At 57.9% G+C, this 15,515-nt stretch overlaps 4 protein-coding genes across 4 annotated transcripts; all 4 read left to right on the forward strand.

The window, feature by feature from the left end:
- Positions 1-438: 438 nt before the first annotated feature.
- LMXM_24_1350 (conserved hypothetical protein) lies at positions 439-3,105 on the forward strand (the record flags this gene model as incomplete). Its single annotated transcript, XM_003875901.1, has 1 exon — positions 439-3,105. The coding sequence occupies one exon, from the start codon at positions 439-441 to the stop codon at positions 3,103-3,105; it is 2,667 nt and encodes an 888-aa protein (XP_003875950.1).
- A 1,984-nt stretch (positions 3,106-5,089) lies between these two features.
- LMXM_24_1360 (conserved hypothetical protein) lies at positions 5,090-7,804 on the forward strand (the record flags this gene model as incomplete). The annotated part of the gene is made up of 1 exon (XM_003875902.1): positions 5,090-7,804. The coding sequence occupies one exon, from the start codon at positions 5,090-5,092 to the stop codon at positions 7,802-7,804; it is 2,715 nt and encodes a 904-aa protein (XP_003875951.1).
- Positions 7,805-10,265: 2,461 nt separating this feature from the next.
- On the forward strand, positions 10,266-11,903 carry LMXM_24_1370 (putative histone deacetylase; the record flags this gene model as incomplete). The annotated part of the gene is made up of 1 exon (XM_003875903.1): positions 10,266-11,903. One exon carries the CDS (start codon positions 10,266-10,268, stop codon positions 11,901-11,903), a length of 1,638 nt encoding a protein of 545 aa, XP_003875952.1.
- A 2,186-nt stretch (positions 11,904-14,089) lies between these two features.
- On the forward strand, positions 14,090-15,277 carry LMXM_24_1380 (conserved hypothetical protein; the record flags this gene model as incomplete). The annotated part of the gene is made up of 1 exon (XM_003875904.1): positions 14,090-15,277. One exon carries the CDS (start codon positions 14,090-14,092, stop codon positions 15,275-15,277), a length of 1,188 nt encoding a protein of 395 aa, XP_003875953.1.
- Between the last annotated feature and the right edge of the window lie 238 nt (positions 15,278-15,515).

Consider the following 15,515-nt stretch of genomic DNA (forward strand, 5'->3'; position numbering starts at 1 on the left):
TCCTCCTTTTTTTTTGATGCGGTGCCACCGACAGGTGAGCGCTGATCGCCTGCAGTGACTTCTCACAGAGCCTGACGGACATTGATGCGAAATTGCGCACCTGAAACCACCACCGCCAACAGAAAAAGCTCGGCTTCGTCATGCATGTCATACTTGTGTCCTCTTCTTTTTTTCCCCTCAGCCACAGGTCCACCGGCAATGGCTGTTCAGCCTCATCGACTCCTGGGAGGGGGGGGGTGGAGGACGAGGGACGACTACATTCGCTCGCCCCAGCTACATGCCCCTCGTGGGACTTTCGTGTCTCTCTCGACGACCAGCACCGTTGCCCATCTGCCTCTCTCTTCTCCACGCTCTTCCTCTGCTCTCCTTCACTTTTTTTTTCGCAGCTGTCGACAGGGAGCCTTCATCACTTCTCGAGTAAGCTGCTCGTTGCATATCATGGACGCCCCGCTCGATCACCCACGCGCGGGGTCGGCGGCTGTGACTGTGCATGGCGCCTTCGGTAGCTTCTCACAAGCCCGAAATCTTACGATGACTCGGGAGCAACCACTGCTCGCGCTCAAGGCGTACAGCACATGGATGCGAAGGAAGAGGGTAGGCGCGTCGGCGCGGGCCGCGGCACTCCTGGACTTTACGCTCTACTGCAATATGTTTGCCTTACAGATCTGGGAAACGGAGGATGTCTGTCCTGGTGCGCCACTTGCTCTCGCTCGTGACTACTTCCAGCTTGTCATGGACGAGTTCAGTGCGCTCTACAACGTTGCGCTGCCTGACCTCGACGCACCAGAGGCCAATGCCGACTTGAGATCGATGTTTGTTTTCGATGGGAAGACAGATTCGGTTCCTGACGGGCTGTGGGCGGCGCTCTTGCTCACTATAGGCAATCAGGCATGCGTGGAGCTGCGTGCTGGTGGAGAGGGTGTCACGAAAGCGGAGCGGCTTTTCCTCCTTTGCAGACGGCTGGAGGGGCAGATGGGCGGCGTGCCGAGTCTCGGGTGGACGTGGAGGATTGTGCGAGACCTCAATGCAGCTGTCGGCGCGGTCATACACTGCGACTTTTCTCAAGGAGAAGAGGCTGCCCGGAGCACCCTCGCAGTCCTGGAAAGGCACATAGAGGACGAATGCGCTGATGCACTCTCCAACGAATCAGTTGGTGAGACTGGATACGCCCCAGACACATCTCTGCTGCTGGCCCTGACTCACTACACACTAGGCGTCGCCACAGAGAACACCTCGTGCGAGTCGTCTCTCTTAGACTACGATCGGGCAATCGCACTAGCCTCCGATGGCGATACGGGCTCGTCTCTCGCGGACTTGATGAGTCGAACCAGAAACCGACTTGCGGCGTACGTAGAGGAGCGGCAGGCTAAGGCGGCGCTCCTGGCAGAAGAGGCGGCGGGCGCAGCGAACGCCGAGAGGAAAGGCCGCCCGGTCTCGCGACTCAAAACTGGGAAGACGACGTCCTCTCGCCGCGGACCTCAGAGGGTTGGAAATCCTCGCTTCTCGAATTTGGAACAAGGCCCGCCCCCCATCGTGGCCCCATCAATCCCAGACGTTCTCCGAGGCTATCTTGAGAAGGAGGGGCTAGCCACCGCATTGATACGTGTTGGCGCCTTGAAAGACCTCTATGAGGTATTGGCAAGGTCGCTTCCCGGATACGAGGGCTGCGAAGCGCTTCCACAGTCCCTCTTCGCCGGAACCCGCTTCGAGGCTGGCGCCCACGAGTCTATCTTTGCCGTTCTCTTCTGCACCGAGACGCCTTTGCAGTGGACGTTGCGGCTCCTCGATGCAGCGGGGAACCCTGTCGCCCTCCGCCACTCTGTGTGGGCACCACGCCCAGTGATAGCTTCGCTGCTCATGGAGATGGCTGCGCAGCGTCCGCCCGCACCGCGGAGCACGGCGGCCCTCCAAACCCGCAAAGAAATTACCGACGGTAACGGCAAGCTGCGCCAGCAAGTCATTCAAATGTTTGCTCCACCAGCGGCAGCTCCAACTGTGAAGCAGAAGGCCCATGAGTGGGTAGACGCGGCTGTGGGGCTGCTTGGACAGCGCTTGAGCCTTCTCCTCAAAACGGAGCGTGCCTTTGAGGAGCAGTGGATTGCGACGGAGCGAATTCAATCCGCTTTGCACACCTTTGGCCTTTCGAAAGACATCCTGCGTGTAAAGCAGGAACTGCTCAAGGAAAAGTATCTGGAGGGGCGGCGGCAGGATCGGAGTGCACGCATCATCGTGCACTTTTTTCGACACATCGTCAAGCAGCGAACCCTCCGTGCGGATCAGATGTTCGTGAATCGGCGTCGCTTTGAGGAGAGGGTGGCGGCCGCGGTGACTCTGCAGAAGTACATACGTCGCTGGTGCGCCTATCAGGAAATGGGGCGGCGCCATGCAGCGCGCAGGGAGTACGTCGAGAAGATTGTCTTGTTGCAGAGTCTCGCACGACGGAGAGCGGCGGCGCACGCTTACGCGGAGTTGTGCGAGTCGAGGCGCAAGGAGGACCTCATTAAAGCACAGCTCATTCTGTTTTCGTGCGCCGCTCTTCAAATTCAGCGAATGTATCGCGGGCATTGTGCTCGACTGCGATGCTATCATCTTCGCGGACAGGTGCACGCCGCCATGCTGCATCACATGCGCGACTCACGCAACTACTACGCCACCGTCATTCAGAGGTACGTGCGTGGAATGCTAGCGCGATGCCGGTATGGGCGAGCCGTGTATGCGAGGCGCTGCTACGGCCGAAACGTCTACAAGACACAGCTTTGGGGGCGCAGCTGCGTGGTAATTCAGCGCGCCTACCGCGCATACCGCTCGCGCCGCAGGGTCGTCGGTTATCGAGCTGCTCCACAGATTTGCGGTGGCCCACAGGTAAGTGGGCTCAGCACTGCATCCTCGAGACGGTTTGTGCCTTTCCACACCGATGGTGCAGTGAGGGCGGACAAGAAGCAGGCGGCCGCAGCGAACAGGATCCAGCAGATGTATCGCTCGTGTGCCGCGAAGCGGCGGCTGGAGGCTCTCAAGTACGCACGAAGGAAGGAGCTGGAGGCGAGGGAGGAACAACCGCAATGGGGCGCGCGATCAACCTTCTCGCTGAAAGACTGCGTCTTTTGACGCATTATTACCCACACAAGTCTGCCATTTCTCGCCACCCCTCCCCTCCCCCCACTTTTCACACATACCGACATACCTTCGTACATCCACCCCGACGCGTCCCGTAAGGACGTGCGTGCGTGCGTGGCGGTGTTTCATCATGTACCATAATCGGGATGTAGACGTTGTTCGTCTTTCCCTTTCACGTTTTTTTTATTTCGTCGCTGGACTGTTGAGTCCTGTACGTTTTTGTCCTCTGTTGTTCATGGGACTTTCTCGCGTTGTGTCGTCTGTGTAGCGTGGGAACACTTCCGTCTATGCACATCATCGACGTCCAAAAAAAAAAAGAAATGGCCGCTGACAAGCACGGACAGGAGCGAGTGGAAAGGGGAAGGGGGTGAAGAACCATTAGCGGTAGCACTCATATGTAGAGGTCCCCTCCCCCTCCCACATATGCTGCTCTCATTCATGTGTTGTTCTTCGGACGCGCTTTCGCACCCCACCTCGCGTGGCGACTGCCGTGGACCATTCACTGTCGCTTTTTATGCTCTGGCGCGTCCACCCGGTTCCCCCCTCCCTCTCGCTACCGCTCCATCCTTTTTTCGCTTCCCGTGGTCGCTCGTCCCTGATGACGTGGGACGACTCTGTGCGTGGTGTCGCAGAGTCCAGTGCCCCCACGCTGTCTGGGGAGGCCGAGCAGCCCCCCTCCACTATCCCCGCCAAATGCCAGTCCGCTTCTCGCGGCGACAGGGTCATGCACCGACGACGTAGCGGGGAGGTCGGGGTGAATTACCGCCACCGCTGTCGGGGGTCAGGTCTGGATGGCGCTGCGCTGGTGTGGCCTGCAGCAGTGAGCACGCTTGCGCCACCCATGTGGTAGGCAGAGCTTCGGCGTGGCTCTGTGGTGTCCCCCAGCTGGGTCTCACACTGCCTGCTGGTGGGGGAGCGCCTGGTGGGGGGGGCGTGCGGGGCGGGGGCAGGCATGGTGGGTGGTTGGGGAGGGGGGCGGCGTGTGGGATGGGGGCAGGTAGATTGTGAGGCGGAGGACGTGTCGTGATGCGTGCCTGCTGCTGCTGCTGCTCTTCGCGAGACGATGGGGCCTGCAAGCAGCGCCGTGTCGTGCTCTGTGGCAGAGGGCACGCGCTGAAAGTAGAAAATCACTTGTCACTTCTCTATTCTCGTCCTTGTCCTCCACTGCATGCGGCGCGTATCTGAATCTCTCCCCCTCTTGTGAAGCAGAAATTCGAAGTGCTCCTGGAGGTATCGCACAAACGAAACACAACTGTTTCTTTCTGAGGCACACAAATGTGATTGATTTTTAATAAGAATCCACACCTGTCCATTCCTTGACAAAGAAGGCTACCCCTCTCTCCATCACACACACACAAGCGCATCGTACGCACCTCGCCAAAGTACTTCCACCCGTGCAACCTTTTCCCTCCTTGTTCCCCCGTTTATTTTTTGTATCCGCTTCCGTTGTCTTGGTAGAGGTAGCAAAGAACATCAGGATCAGAGAGGGAGAGAGGATCGCAAGTTGCCATCCTTTCTGTTCCCTGGACACAAACGCCGGCGTACATTCGTGTAGATACGAGCATCATCGAGGTACAGGTCTGTGTCTCTGTCCTTGTTTCGCCTCACTTTTGTGAGCTGAGAAGAGACGGGCGAACACACGCACGCACGCACGCACGCCAGGCGATCTATACAGGGACACAAGTCACATAGTTTGTTTACGCGGGCTTCTGCTTGGATCGTTGTTTTCTTTTTCCTTCTCACCCTCCTCATCTCGTCTCACTGTTTTCCTTTTGTGAGCACAGGTGTTGACTTGCATCTTCATTGGTGACGCTGCTGCTGCCTCGTTGCCCCGTGTAGTTTTCCTATCGCGTGGTCTTCGCTCATTCTTTTCTTCTTGTGGTGGCTTCGGGCCCTCGTCTTTTGTACGATTTCCTCGTTTTCCCTTGTGGGTAGCCACTGCGCTGCCTCACCTTTCGTTCTTGCTTAGGGCGCAATGGGGTCCTCGAGCTCAACGTTGGAGACGGCGAAGCTAGTCCGGATGCTTCTCTCCAAAGATGCAGCCCCTCCTGAGTCGCTGACTCAGCTTCTTAACATGACCATGACAGAGGAGGAAACGAGCCGTGTCTTTACAGTGGAGAAAGTTCGTCAGCTGCGGCACCTCTACACGCGCAACTTCGCAGCCTTGCTGTACTGCTGCATTGGTGCCATCTCGGCGGTGGCCGTGAAGCGGCACGAGATCAACACCAGCACCAACTCCCCCAGCGTATTTCTCACGACGGAGGTGATGACGCAGTACCACTCCGCGCTGAGCATCCTGCTCTGTATCCTTCCAATAGCACTTGAAAGCGGAACAACACCGCTCGAGGATGCGGTGGATGCGTGCCCAAAGAGGAATAATCCAGCGGCCCCCACAGGCGCAGATGATGGCACGCCACCGCCAGCGGCCATGACCCACTCACGGACGGCAGCCACAGCGCACTTCCAGCAGCTCTTCTTTGTTGAAGGGAAGACTTGTGACGATGCAAATCCGGAGGACACCTTTTCGCTGCTGCCGCAGCAGAACGCCCATCTCACCCCGACACAGCCGTGCACCGAACCGCTTCCGCTGGGGTCGTTCATGGTGTGGTCATTGGTCGAGTGCTGCTTTGTGCGCGGTCTGACCTTGCCGGAGTATCCGGTGCTGCCAGCGGAAGCCAGCGTCAGTATCACTCATCCAGAGGTAGACTCAGGGCTGATGTGGTGCCCAGGGCTTGCTTCCGAAGATCCTATCCAGGCTCTTGCCATCAACACGAGCACGCCGAGTTTTACCTGGGCGACCCCACAGCTACCTCGAAGGCGGAAAGCACTCCTCGAAGTTCTGTTTGTGGCGCTGTCCTCGCTGGTCTATCATGAAGCCGGCTTCCGAGACACCATCTTCCTAGAGCCGCTTCTGTCCACCTCGACGGTGCCGTTGACGCCCACACTCTCCATCTCAATGCTCAACACTATTCTTCAGTTTGTCCCGTATGGATATTTGCCCTACACAAGCCACCTCGGCGTCGAGGAAAAAGACCTGGTAGTGGCGAGCGCCCGACTGCTCAACGCAACCTTGTGCTACATGGGTGTTCCGCTGGATCCCGTCCTTCCGTCTGAGAGGCAGCACTCTGCGGCAGATGGCGCCGGCCCGTCACTGGATCGGCGTATTTCACAGGCGAGTGATATGCGCGTCAGTGAGCAGGTGAGCTCTACGCTGGCAGACGGGCCAGGGACAAGGACCCTCAGCCACCCAAGTGGTAGCCATCCCATCTGCGATTCAGGGAGGTCGTCACGAACTGCCTCGAGCCCCACCGGCGCTCTCCGTGACGCCCTCGTATTGAACACATTACACTCGCCTTCTGGGAGCATTGGGCCTTCTACGATGCCGCTCCCGCAAGCCGGGCCGCCGCGCTTCGTGCACAGTGTGCGCAAGGCGCTCCGGGACATCACCCTAACCGAGGCAAAGGCACTCGTGCAGCGCATGCAGGTCATCCTTGGTGTGAACGTGTACTCCCGTCAGACGTACCTGCCTGTCTCGCAGGGCTGGTTTGCCTCCTTGGATGACTTCATGGTGCTCTTTTGGAAGATACTGGACTTGTCGCCAGCGTGTCTGGCACAGTTCGGCACAAGCTCCCACGCCTTGGACTACGTCATCCCCATTCTCGATTACGCCCTCGCCGTGCGTCGCAGCCCGCTCTACACGTACCAGTTCCAGCTGATGCTCTTCGTGCTGACTCGACTCTCTGAGGTGCGGGGGTTCGTGCTGCAGTGTAACCAAGTGTGCAGCGCAACCCTGCCCTTCCGCTTTCCGAAGATGTCACCGACGCGCACGTACAATGGCCTTATCGTGCTTGCCTTGTGTCTTGTAATGGAGATGAAAGACCTGCAGACTCTCGTTCCGCTTTTTCCTTCGTGCACCGTGGTGCTGGCGAACATGGCGCCGTTTATTACATCTCTCGGACGAGAGCCGTCCATCAAGCTGGTTTCCGTTTTCGCCCAAGTCACCTACCGCTGTTTGCGCAGCACTTTCCCAAGTTCGCCTGCCAACAGCACAACAGGGGATGCTTTAGGCGGTTCGTTTCCGTCGGCAGGGACATCGAACAACCTCGTGCACCAATCTCAAATGGTGAATCTGTGCGAGGCCATCGCAAGCTTGCTGCAGTACCAAGCCAATGGCTCCCTGTACCTGATTGCTGCCCTCGTGGACCACCGCGCAGTCGTGCGAGAGGCGAAGGACGCCTACGTGGTGCAGCGCACCAAGGAACTCGCAGTGGGGCTTCCTTTGCCGTTTCTCATCAACACGCTCGACGCCGCGGTGGCGGTGGCGCTTCCGGTGCTGGAGAGCACCGATGCGCTGCGGAGGATCACCAAGTACTACGTGGACACAACGTCTGAGGCGACCGTGAACAATGGAACAGCTGCCGCTGAGACTACGAGAGCGTTTGCACTTCAGGTGGGGATGGGTGAGCTGGGTGCCGGGCTGGCGGCCAGCGACGAGGCTGTTGATCGACTGCGGTCAATGACATTGGTCGGCGTACTCCCCACACCGCATAGCATCGTTGTTCGAAAATTTCAATCCACTAAGAGCGTAGAGCAGTGGACGGCGACGACGTTCTGGACAAGCGCGTACATTCACTCGCAAGCTGGGCTGCTGGGAGACCGCGCTTCGGTTAAGCTGGTGGAGTTTGTGTGAAGAGAGCCTATGTGCGCATCGCAGGCAGCGAAAAGGAAACAGAAAAAAGGTGAGGAGGACACGCGTGGGTGAAACAGGTGACCTTGTGTCTATACATGCACACACAGACACACAGACATTTGTGTGTGTGTGCAACAGTTCGAGGAAGGGTGCGTGGGAAAGTGATGATGATGCTGAGCGAGAGCTCTGCTGTTGCTGCGGCACTAACGCTCTCTCTGTCCGTCTCTCTCTCTGTGCTGTTTTTGGATTGTCCTCAGGGTGTGAACACTGAGAAGAAGAGCACATGAGAAGGGCAGTCGACATCCTGAAAACAAAAGACACACAACACGCCCACAAAAGGAAGAAGGCGATGCAGAAGGGTGGTCCCGTCACGGATGCACATACTGCGAACACATGTATGTATGCATGCGTGTGCATGTGTGTGTGTGCCCGTGTGTCATCCAATGCGTGGCGGACGCGGAGGCATTGTGGTGCACGTGACTCGCTTCTACTGTGGTACGATATCCTGCGGCGTGCGCTTACTTCCTCTCATTGTGTCTCGCTGTGACGATGTATGCGTAGGTGTGCGTGCCTGGATGCAGAGGCCACCGATACTAAGATACACCAACACTAACAATTCAGCTACACCCACCACACAACTCCGCCCTCCTGACTCACCTATCTCCCTCTCCATTGCCATTGCCCACAGAAGCGGGACTTGTAGCGCATACCTCCGCCTTACATATCTTCATTTTACCTTTCGCGCCCTTTCTCGAAAGCCACGCTTATCCATTTCACTATGAACAAGAGCGCCTGCACCGCCGTACACGTGCCGCAGCACATGGAGTGCCAAGTGTGCTATGACACCTGGACAAACCCCGTACAACTGCTGAAGTGCGGGCATATCTTCTGCCGACACTGTGCACCGCCTACGACGACGCGCTGTGCCATCTGTCACACCACCGTTTCGGGTTTCGCGATGCCGAGCGAGGGGATCACGGAGGCGTCCATGGGTGTTACAGTGCTGTGCACGAGTTGCGGGTGGCGGGGTAACCGCAAGGCGTCCCTGTCGCACCAGTGCGACCCTAGCCTGACGCACAGTTCGTACGCGACACAGCCGCAGATGAACGACCGCGAGTGGGTCGAGTTTGCCCTGCAAGGTCGCAACGGCGCTGTAATTGATGTTGCCACACGCCCTGTGCATCAAGACGCGCTGCCTTCTTCCGAAGCCATCACGGCGGACGCGGTAGAGGGAATTCCTCTCTGAGGATGTACGCTTTCATCGACTCTCGCAGTGCACCGCGTAGACTTGCGTCACAACGTTGATGTCCGGCAAGACCCCTTCTCCCTCCTCCTCACTTTCCCATTCTTTCGACTAAGCAGTCAACATGAATCGTGTGTCTCCTGCTTATCGTGGTCTCTTCGTTGCGCACTTGAAGTAGAGAGGAGGGGGTGAGGACAATACAAGCGTCGACAGCGGGGAAGTCTTAGCGGCCGACGCACCCAGTGAGGCGGAGGAGGCCGAGGCATGCTCTGTGGCAGAGGGGACGTCTTGGAACGCGAAGAATATTCCTTTTGCCTTTTTAAAAGAAAATATTTACCTCTTCATTTTCATCGTCTAGTGTGACATCCGTGTGCGGCGGTGTCTGCGTACGCACAGCAATCTTGTTCTCCCTGCTCACTTGCTCGAATCGTTCTGTTTCGCCTTCAATAGTTTTTCTTGTAGCCCCCAAGGGGAGTATTCGACGATCAGCTGGAATTAGGGTGGAAAAAGATGTTCGAGTCGGGTGAGTAGCGTCTCTGCTCGTTAGGAGAGTTCGACGATGATCTCTCCCTCAGTCCTCAGGGTATACCTGTGTGGTCAATTGGAGGTGGAGCGGGAGCACGGCATCTGCGTTGTGCCTCCTTCACAAGCTGGCTTCGCCGCGCTCCAAGGTAGCAGAGAGGGGAGAAGGGACGATGAAGGGTCACAATCGTGCCAGGAGGAGGTGAGCGCACGCGAGAGTTTCTCTGTGTGGGTGCTGTCCGCTTTCGCCGTCCTTAGTTCCTCTTCTCCCTCTATCGTTGCTTCTCCCACTCGCCCCCCCTCCCCCTTCAACGCGGATTCACAGCATCTGCCGAGGCCTTCCCCCTCCCAAGAAAAGAAACGAAAGCGTGCCTTACACGGGCGTGCTGATGACAGCGAGAAGATACACACACACACACACACACACACACGCACAGAGGCCGGAACTGCGTGCCGCTGCTGTCGTTAGGTCCAGGCTTTGCTTCCTCGATAGCGGCACTCGCTACTTCATCGCTTCATCCCCCGTATCTGCCATGTTTGGCCTTTTACTGACATCTTTTCAAGGAGCAGGAGCTGACTGAACACTTCGCGCACGTGACTTTATCGAAGAGGCGCAGCTGAGGACATTCGGGGCGCATTTGCCGGCAGCCTGGTGCTCTTGTGTGCTCGTCGCCCCCGCAGTTATAATAATCTGCGATGTCATCTCCGGAGCAGCTTCCCGCGCTCTCAGCGGGGGGGTCACCGTCGTCGGGAGGGGCTTCCTCGCATCACTCACCGCACGAAGCATCGCTCCCGTTTCCCGCTTCGGCGATTACCGGCGACGCCTCTGCGGAGTCTCCGCGCGCGTCGTCGGTGCCACCGTCTTCAACAGCAAGCGAGGAGAGCGCAGCAACATCGCCACTGGAGCGAAAGCCAGATGCAGCGGCGTCACGCCCTGGGAGACGGAAGGTGGTGTACTTTGTAGATCACTCCGTCACTGCCATAGCCTATGCGGAGGGTCATTTGATGCGGCCGTCTCGTGTGCGTGCGCTGCACGCGCTTGTTCATTCCCTGGGCCTCGACAGTGCAGAATACATGACTGTGTGTCATGCTCGTCCGGCGACGGCGGAGGAGATGGGGGCGTTTCACCGCAGCGCGTACTTGGAATGCCTGCGGCAGGCACCCGTGATTTGCGGGAATCCGCTGGACGAGATATCCCTAGCTTTTCAGAAGGAATTTGACGTCCCGTTCGCGTCTCAGAACGGCGACTGTCCTCTCTTTCCTGAGGTGTGGGCGCTGGTGTCCAGCCAAGCCGGCGCCTCGCTTGCCTGTGCAGAGGCCCTTGTACGCGGCGATGCCACGGTGGCGATGAACTGGGCAGGTGGCATGCATCACGCCGCTGCCGCCCACGCAAGCGGGTTCTGCTTTGTGAATGACATTGTGTTGTGCATCCGCCGGCTGCTGCGGCACTACCAGCGCGTCCTCTACGTTGACCTTGACGTGCATCACGGGGACGGCGTGGAGGGGGCCTTTTACGGCAATCACCGCGTGATGACGCTCTCGCTGCACCAGTTCGGCAACGGCTTCTTCCCCGGCACCGGTGACTACCCGACGCGTGAGACGGCCGACAGCTTCGCCATCAACGTCCCGCTGCCCACGCGCACGGGAGACGCCGCGTACCTCTTGTCGTTCCGCACTGCACTGTCCAGCGTGGTTCAGTGCTTTGATCCGGAGGCGATGGTCGTGCAATGCGGCGCGGACACCATAGCGGGAGACCTCATTGGGCGGCTTTGCGTGACTACATTGGCGCACACGCAGTGTGTGGCAGATGTGCTGTCGCTTGAGCGACCGACGGTACTGCTTGGTGGAGGGGGTTATCACGTGTTTCACACGGCGCGCTGCTGGGCGATCCACACCGCCACCGCGCTAGGTCGCACAGCTGCGCAGTTGCCCTTGTACATCCCGCGCACAGACCCCTACTATATGGATTACCGGCGCGAATGCACACCGAAGCGTCCGACGCTGCATGTGTTTCTCGACCCTGACGTCGATGATCCGCTGCCGTTGGGGGACAGCTTGGCGTTCTGGCGTCAGCTCTGTCGCAGCATCCAGTGGCAGATGCGCACTGCCCGCCTTGTGCGGCAGGGGTTTTCTCGTACAGTACAGCTTTGCCGGCAGCGAAGGGCAGCGTTGCTGAGGCAGTTCGCTACGCAAGAGGCAGGGAGGGACTCGGGTATCGGTGTCAGCGCCTCTAAGCGCCAGCGGTCAGCAAATGTAACGGACCGCGATGCCAAGGAGGGGGGCGGAGGACAGAGTGGTCTCGGCGTGATGGTTGCGGAGGAGGAGTGCACTTAGGCCTCTCCTCGCCACTGCTTTTTCTTTGGCTTGCTGCTTACATTGTGTGCGCGTGTGTGCGGAGGAGAGGGAGGAAACAAGCCTGGCGCCGTACTGACGCCCAGTCACGCACATGCGCCCACGTGCTCAAAGTGGGCCACACACGAGCGCAAAGAAAAGAGAACGCCAACAACGACGACGGAAAAAAACATCGAAACGTGTACGAGAGAGGAGGGTGGAGGGGGGGGGGAACTGAGAGGGAGAGCGAGGAGGGAGGAGATGCCCAGACCGCATATCCGTTTCCATGCCTTGCGTGCAGGATCTTTGCAAGCTTGTGTGCAAGCCTCCCGCTTCCCCTCTACACACACACGCACACGGACTCGCTTTGTTTCATGTGTCACCTCTCCCTTTCCTCTCTCGCCTTCCGGCGAGAGCTCTTCATGGAGTGTGTCTTCATGCGTCGCTCGCTAACTCTCCTGTTGCACCTGAACCGGGGGCTGCATGGTTCGCTTTCTGTTTTGCCATCGTACTTTCTCTTGTCTTTGCCCTTTCCTTTTCCTCTTCCTCTTACCTCTCCTCACGCATGACTACACGGTCCGGTGGGTGTGTGGCACCAAACACACGCACTTCTCCCTCCTCGGGCACAAAGCGTGCACACACATATATATATATATATCATATTTCTCCACTTGCCCACACGCACCTGCTACCAGGTACTTCACTGTCTCCTCGCCGCCGCCGGCCTTTGTCGCACTTGCAATCTTGTGTATCTCGGAGGCGAGCGAGAAAGGAGAGAACGAAAAAGCAAAGCACACAGGACGGATCTACCTTTGGGCCGCACTTCACGTGCAAGATTCCGCACCATCGAATTTCTTATCTTCGTTTTCCCCCTCTTCTCTCTCTTGCCGTTCTCGTTCTTGTGTCTCGACCGTTTTGTTTTCAAGTCTCTTGTTGCTGCTGCTGCTACGAGTCGCCATCTTTTCTCCCTTCTTCGGTCGGACTCCCCTCCTCCTCCCGAAGTGTATCTTTGATTGCATTTTCTCCTTCATTCTCTGGCCTTTTCCTTTCTTGTCAGTGTGGCGTGGTTGCCATTACGCTCCTCTTGGTGTGCATCCCTTCCCCTCCCCCTTCGCCCGCGCCTTGGTGTCCGCCTTCTCGCTCTTCTAGAGCGGTCGCACTTTTGAGTTGGTCTGGTTTCATCCGCCTCGCTGTCCGCCTCGCACGCACTTTTCCCGAGTCCCTCGCTCGCTCGCTCCCTCCCTCTTCCACCTCCCTGAACCGGTTCGGCCCGCACACCCTTTTGCTCACACTCCATCGCTGTGGGCTTTGGCGGTCGTTTCGTGTTCATGTGCGTGCTTTGGTTGAATCGACTGCATCTCTCTGTCTGTCTCTGTCTGTGTGTGTGTGAGAGAGGGGTTCTCGGCAGTGCCCTCCTCACTCGCATCATTTCTCTGCTTGTTGCGGCTGACCCTGCGTTGCATGAGGATCGCTTGAGCGGTGTGAGGGAACCGCTGCTGTGCTTTGTACAATACATTGGGACTGTTGGAGGGGGCCTGTGCAGTGTTGGCGACTTTTTGGTGGCAGCACGTCTCCCCTTTCCTTTTTCCTTTTGTGACAAAAGGGCGTATTCGTATACGAGCAAAGGCGTGCATTACCGTTGCGCCTTCTCCCATCCCCGGTCATTTTTTTCTTGTAGATAGCTGTGCGCCGAGGTGACGCTCTGGAGCGTGTAGCTGTTGTGACGACGTACCACAGGCGGGGGAGTGGGTGGGGCGGGGGCTAGAGCGTCGGAAACAACCGCTTTGGCGTATCTCTCGTTGTAGACTTCTTCTCTTTGATCGTCTTGTCCGGTCGGGTTTCGCACCCTGTGCGCGGTCCTTATATTTTTCTTTCGCTCGCTGCATCCTATCACCCTCCCCCCTCCTTCCCCTTCCCACGCTATCGTATACACCGACTCCACTCTTTCTCATCATCAGCAGGGACTCGCTCCTCTTATTCTCCTTCGCTCACGCATCTCCGCTCGTGTGCGTTGGCTTGCTCGTGTTGTGACGCCGACGACGATCATCACCTCGAAGGCCTCTCTTTCCCTCTCTCTGACGTGTCTTGACGTGGGCGACTCTCTCTGCAGCTTCGCTCGCGTATTAGTATTGGCGTTGGAAAGGGCATACTCTCCATCCGGTAACTAATATTAGACGCAACCCGCAACGATGGCGAACCTCTGCATTGGCGAGGATTTTAGTGAGGAGCTCACCTGCGCGGTGTGTCTTGACTCATGGAAGGACCCGGTCGAGTTGATGCCGTGTGGGCACATCTTCTGCAAGGCGTGTGCGACGGACTTGAAGGAGTGCCCCGTGTGTCGGGACTCCGTTCGCTCCACAAAAGCGCCGAACCGCACACTAGTCAACATGGCGTTGCAGATCCAGGTGAAGTGCAGACGGTGTCAGTGGAAGGGGACACGTGAGCAAGGGATGACCCACGTATGCGGGAAGGCGAGCAGCAGCTCACCGAAACAGCCATCATCTCCGTCTTGGATTACAAAATCGAAGGCACAGCTGCACCCCACTGCGGCCCAGTTTCCCTCTCCATACAGGCAGGAGTCCTCGTATTCGGGCTCCGCGTCATCACCGGCGCAGACACAGCAACCAAAGCAGAACTATCCGGATTTGTGGGAGAGAGGTGCTCCGACCCAGCTTCCGCAGCAGTCGGCAGGATACTCGACGAGCTGTGGCAACGCTTACTCAGGTGCTGCCCCATCTCCTAGTGGGGGCAACGCAGGCTCTCAAGGAGGCTACCCCACCACAAACAACTACTCGAATCAGTCTGGGGCGGGCTACTACGGGTACCATCAGCAGCCACAACCATCATGCTCGCTGCAGAGTCGCTACCGCGTGATCGAGCCGACCGGGCCACGCCCGTGGACGTTGTACGGACTGGACCAGTCCGAGTACGACCAGATCGTTTCTCTCTTTATTTTCTTCGATGATAACGAAAGCGGTAATCTGGAGCCCGATGAGGTGACGCGTCTCGCACGTTGGCTGAACTTTGCGAACACTCCGCAGGATGTAAAGCGGATCTTTGACGATATGGACTTTGACCGCAGCGGAAAACTCTCCCTCGGCGAGTTCTTGACATGGCTTCGGTACAACAAGCCGAACCCGCAGGCCCTCTACGGCCTCACGCAGTCGCAGTACAACACGATCATGATGCAGTTCCATACGTACGACACGAATCAGGACGGGTGCCTCGAAATGAACGAGTTTTCTCGACTAGTGCAGAATCTCGGCGACGTGCGCGACGCTGTCACAGCGCAGCGTCTGTTCCAGATTATCGACCAGGATCGCGACGGTGTCATCAGCCTGCACGAGTTTCTCCGTTTCCGGGCGGGAAAAGGCTGACCAAAGCGAGGGAGAGCCGAAGCTGCTCGAAGTGGCCCGATGACAGAAGAGGGCGCGGGAGAGGGGCGGTTGAGCGTTATCTGGTAAGTCGGCGAAGCAAAGCTGGGGCTGTTTGTGCAGAGGATCAGAGAAGCATCCATCATAGACCGAACGTCTCCCTCTCCACACCTTATCGTGGGACAAGGACAGATGGGGAATGCATGATATGACCGATCGTGAGGACGGTGGGCCGTCTCGT

This window comes from Leishmania mexicana, chromosome 24 (assembly GCF_000234665.1).
Source record: "Leishmania mexicana MHOM/GT/2001/U1103 complete genome, chromosome 24".
NCBI lineage: Eukaryota > Euglenozoa > Kinetoplastea > Trypanosomatida > Trypanosomatidae > Leishmania > Leishmania mexicana.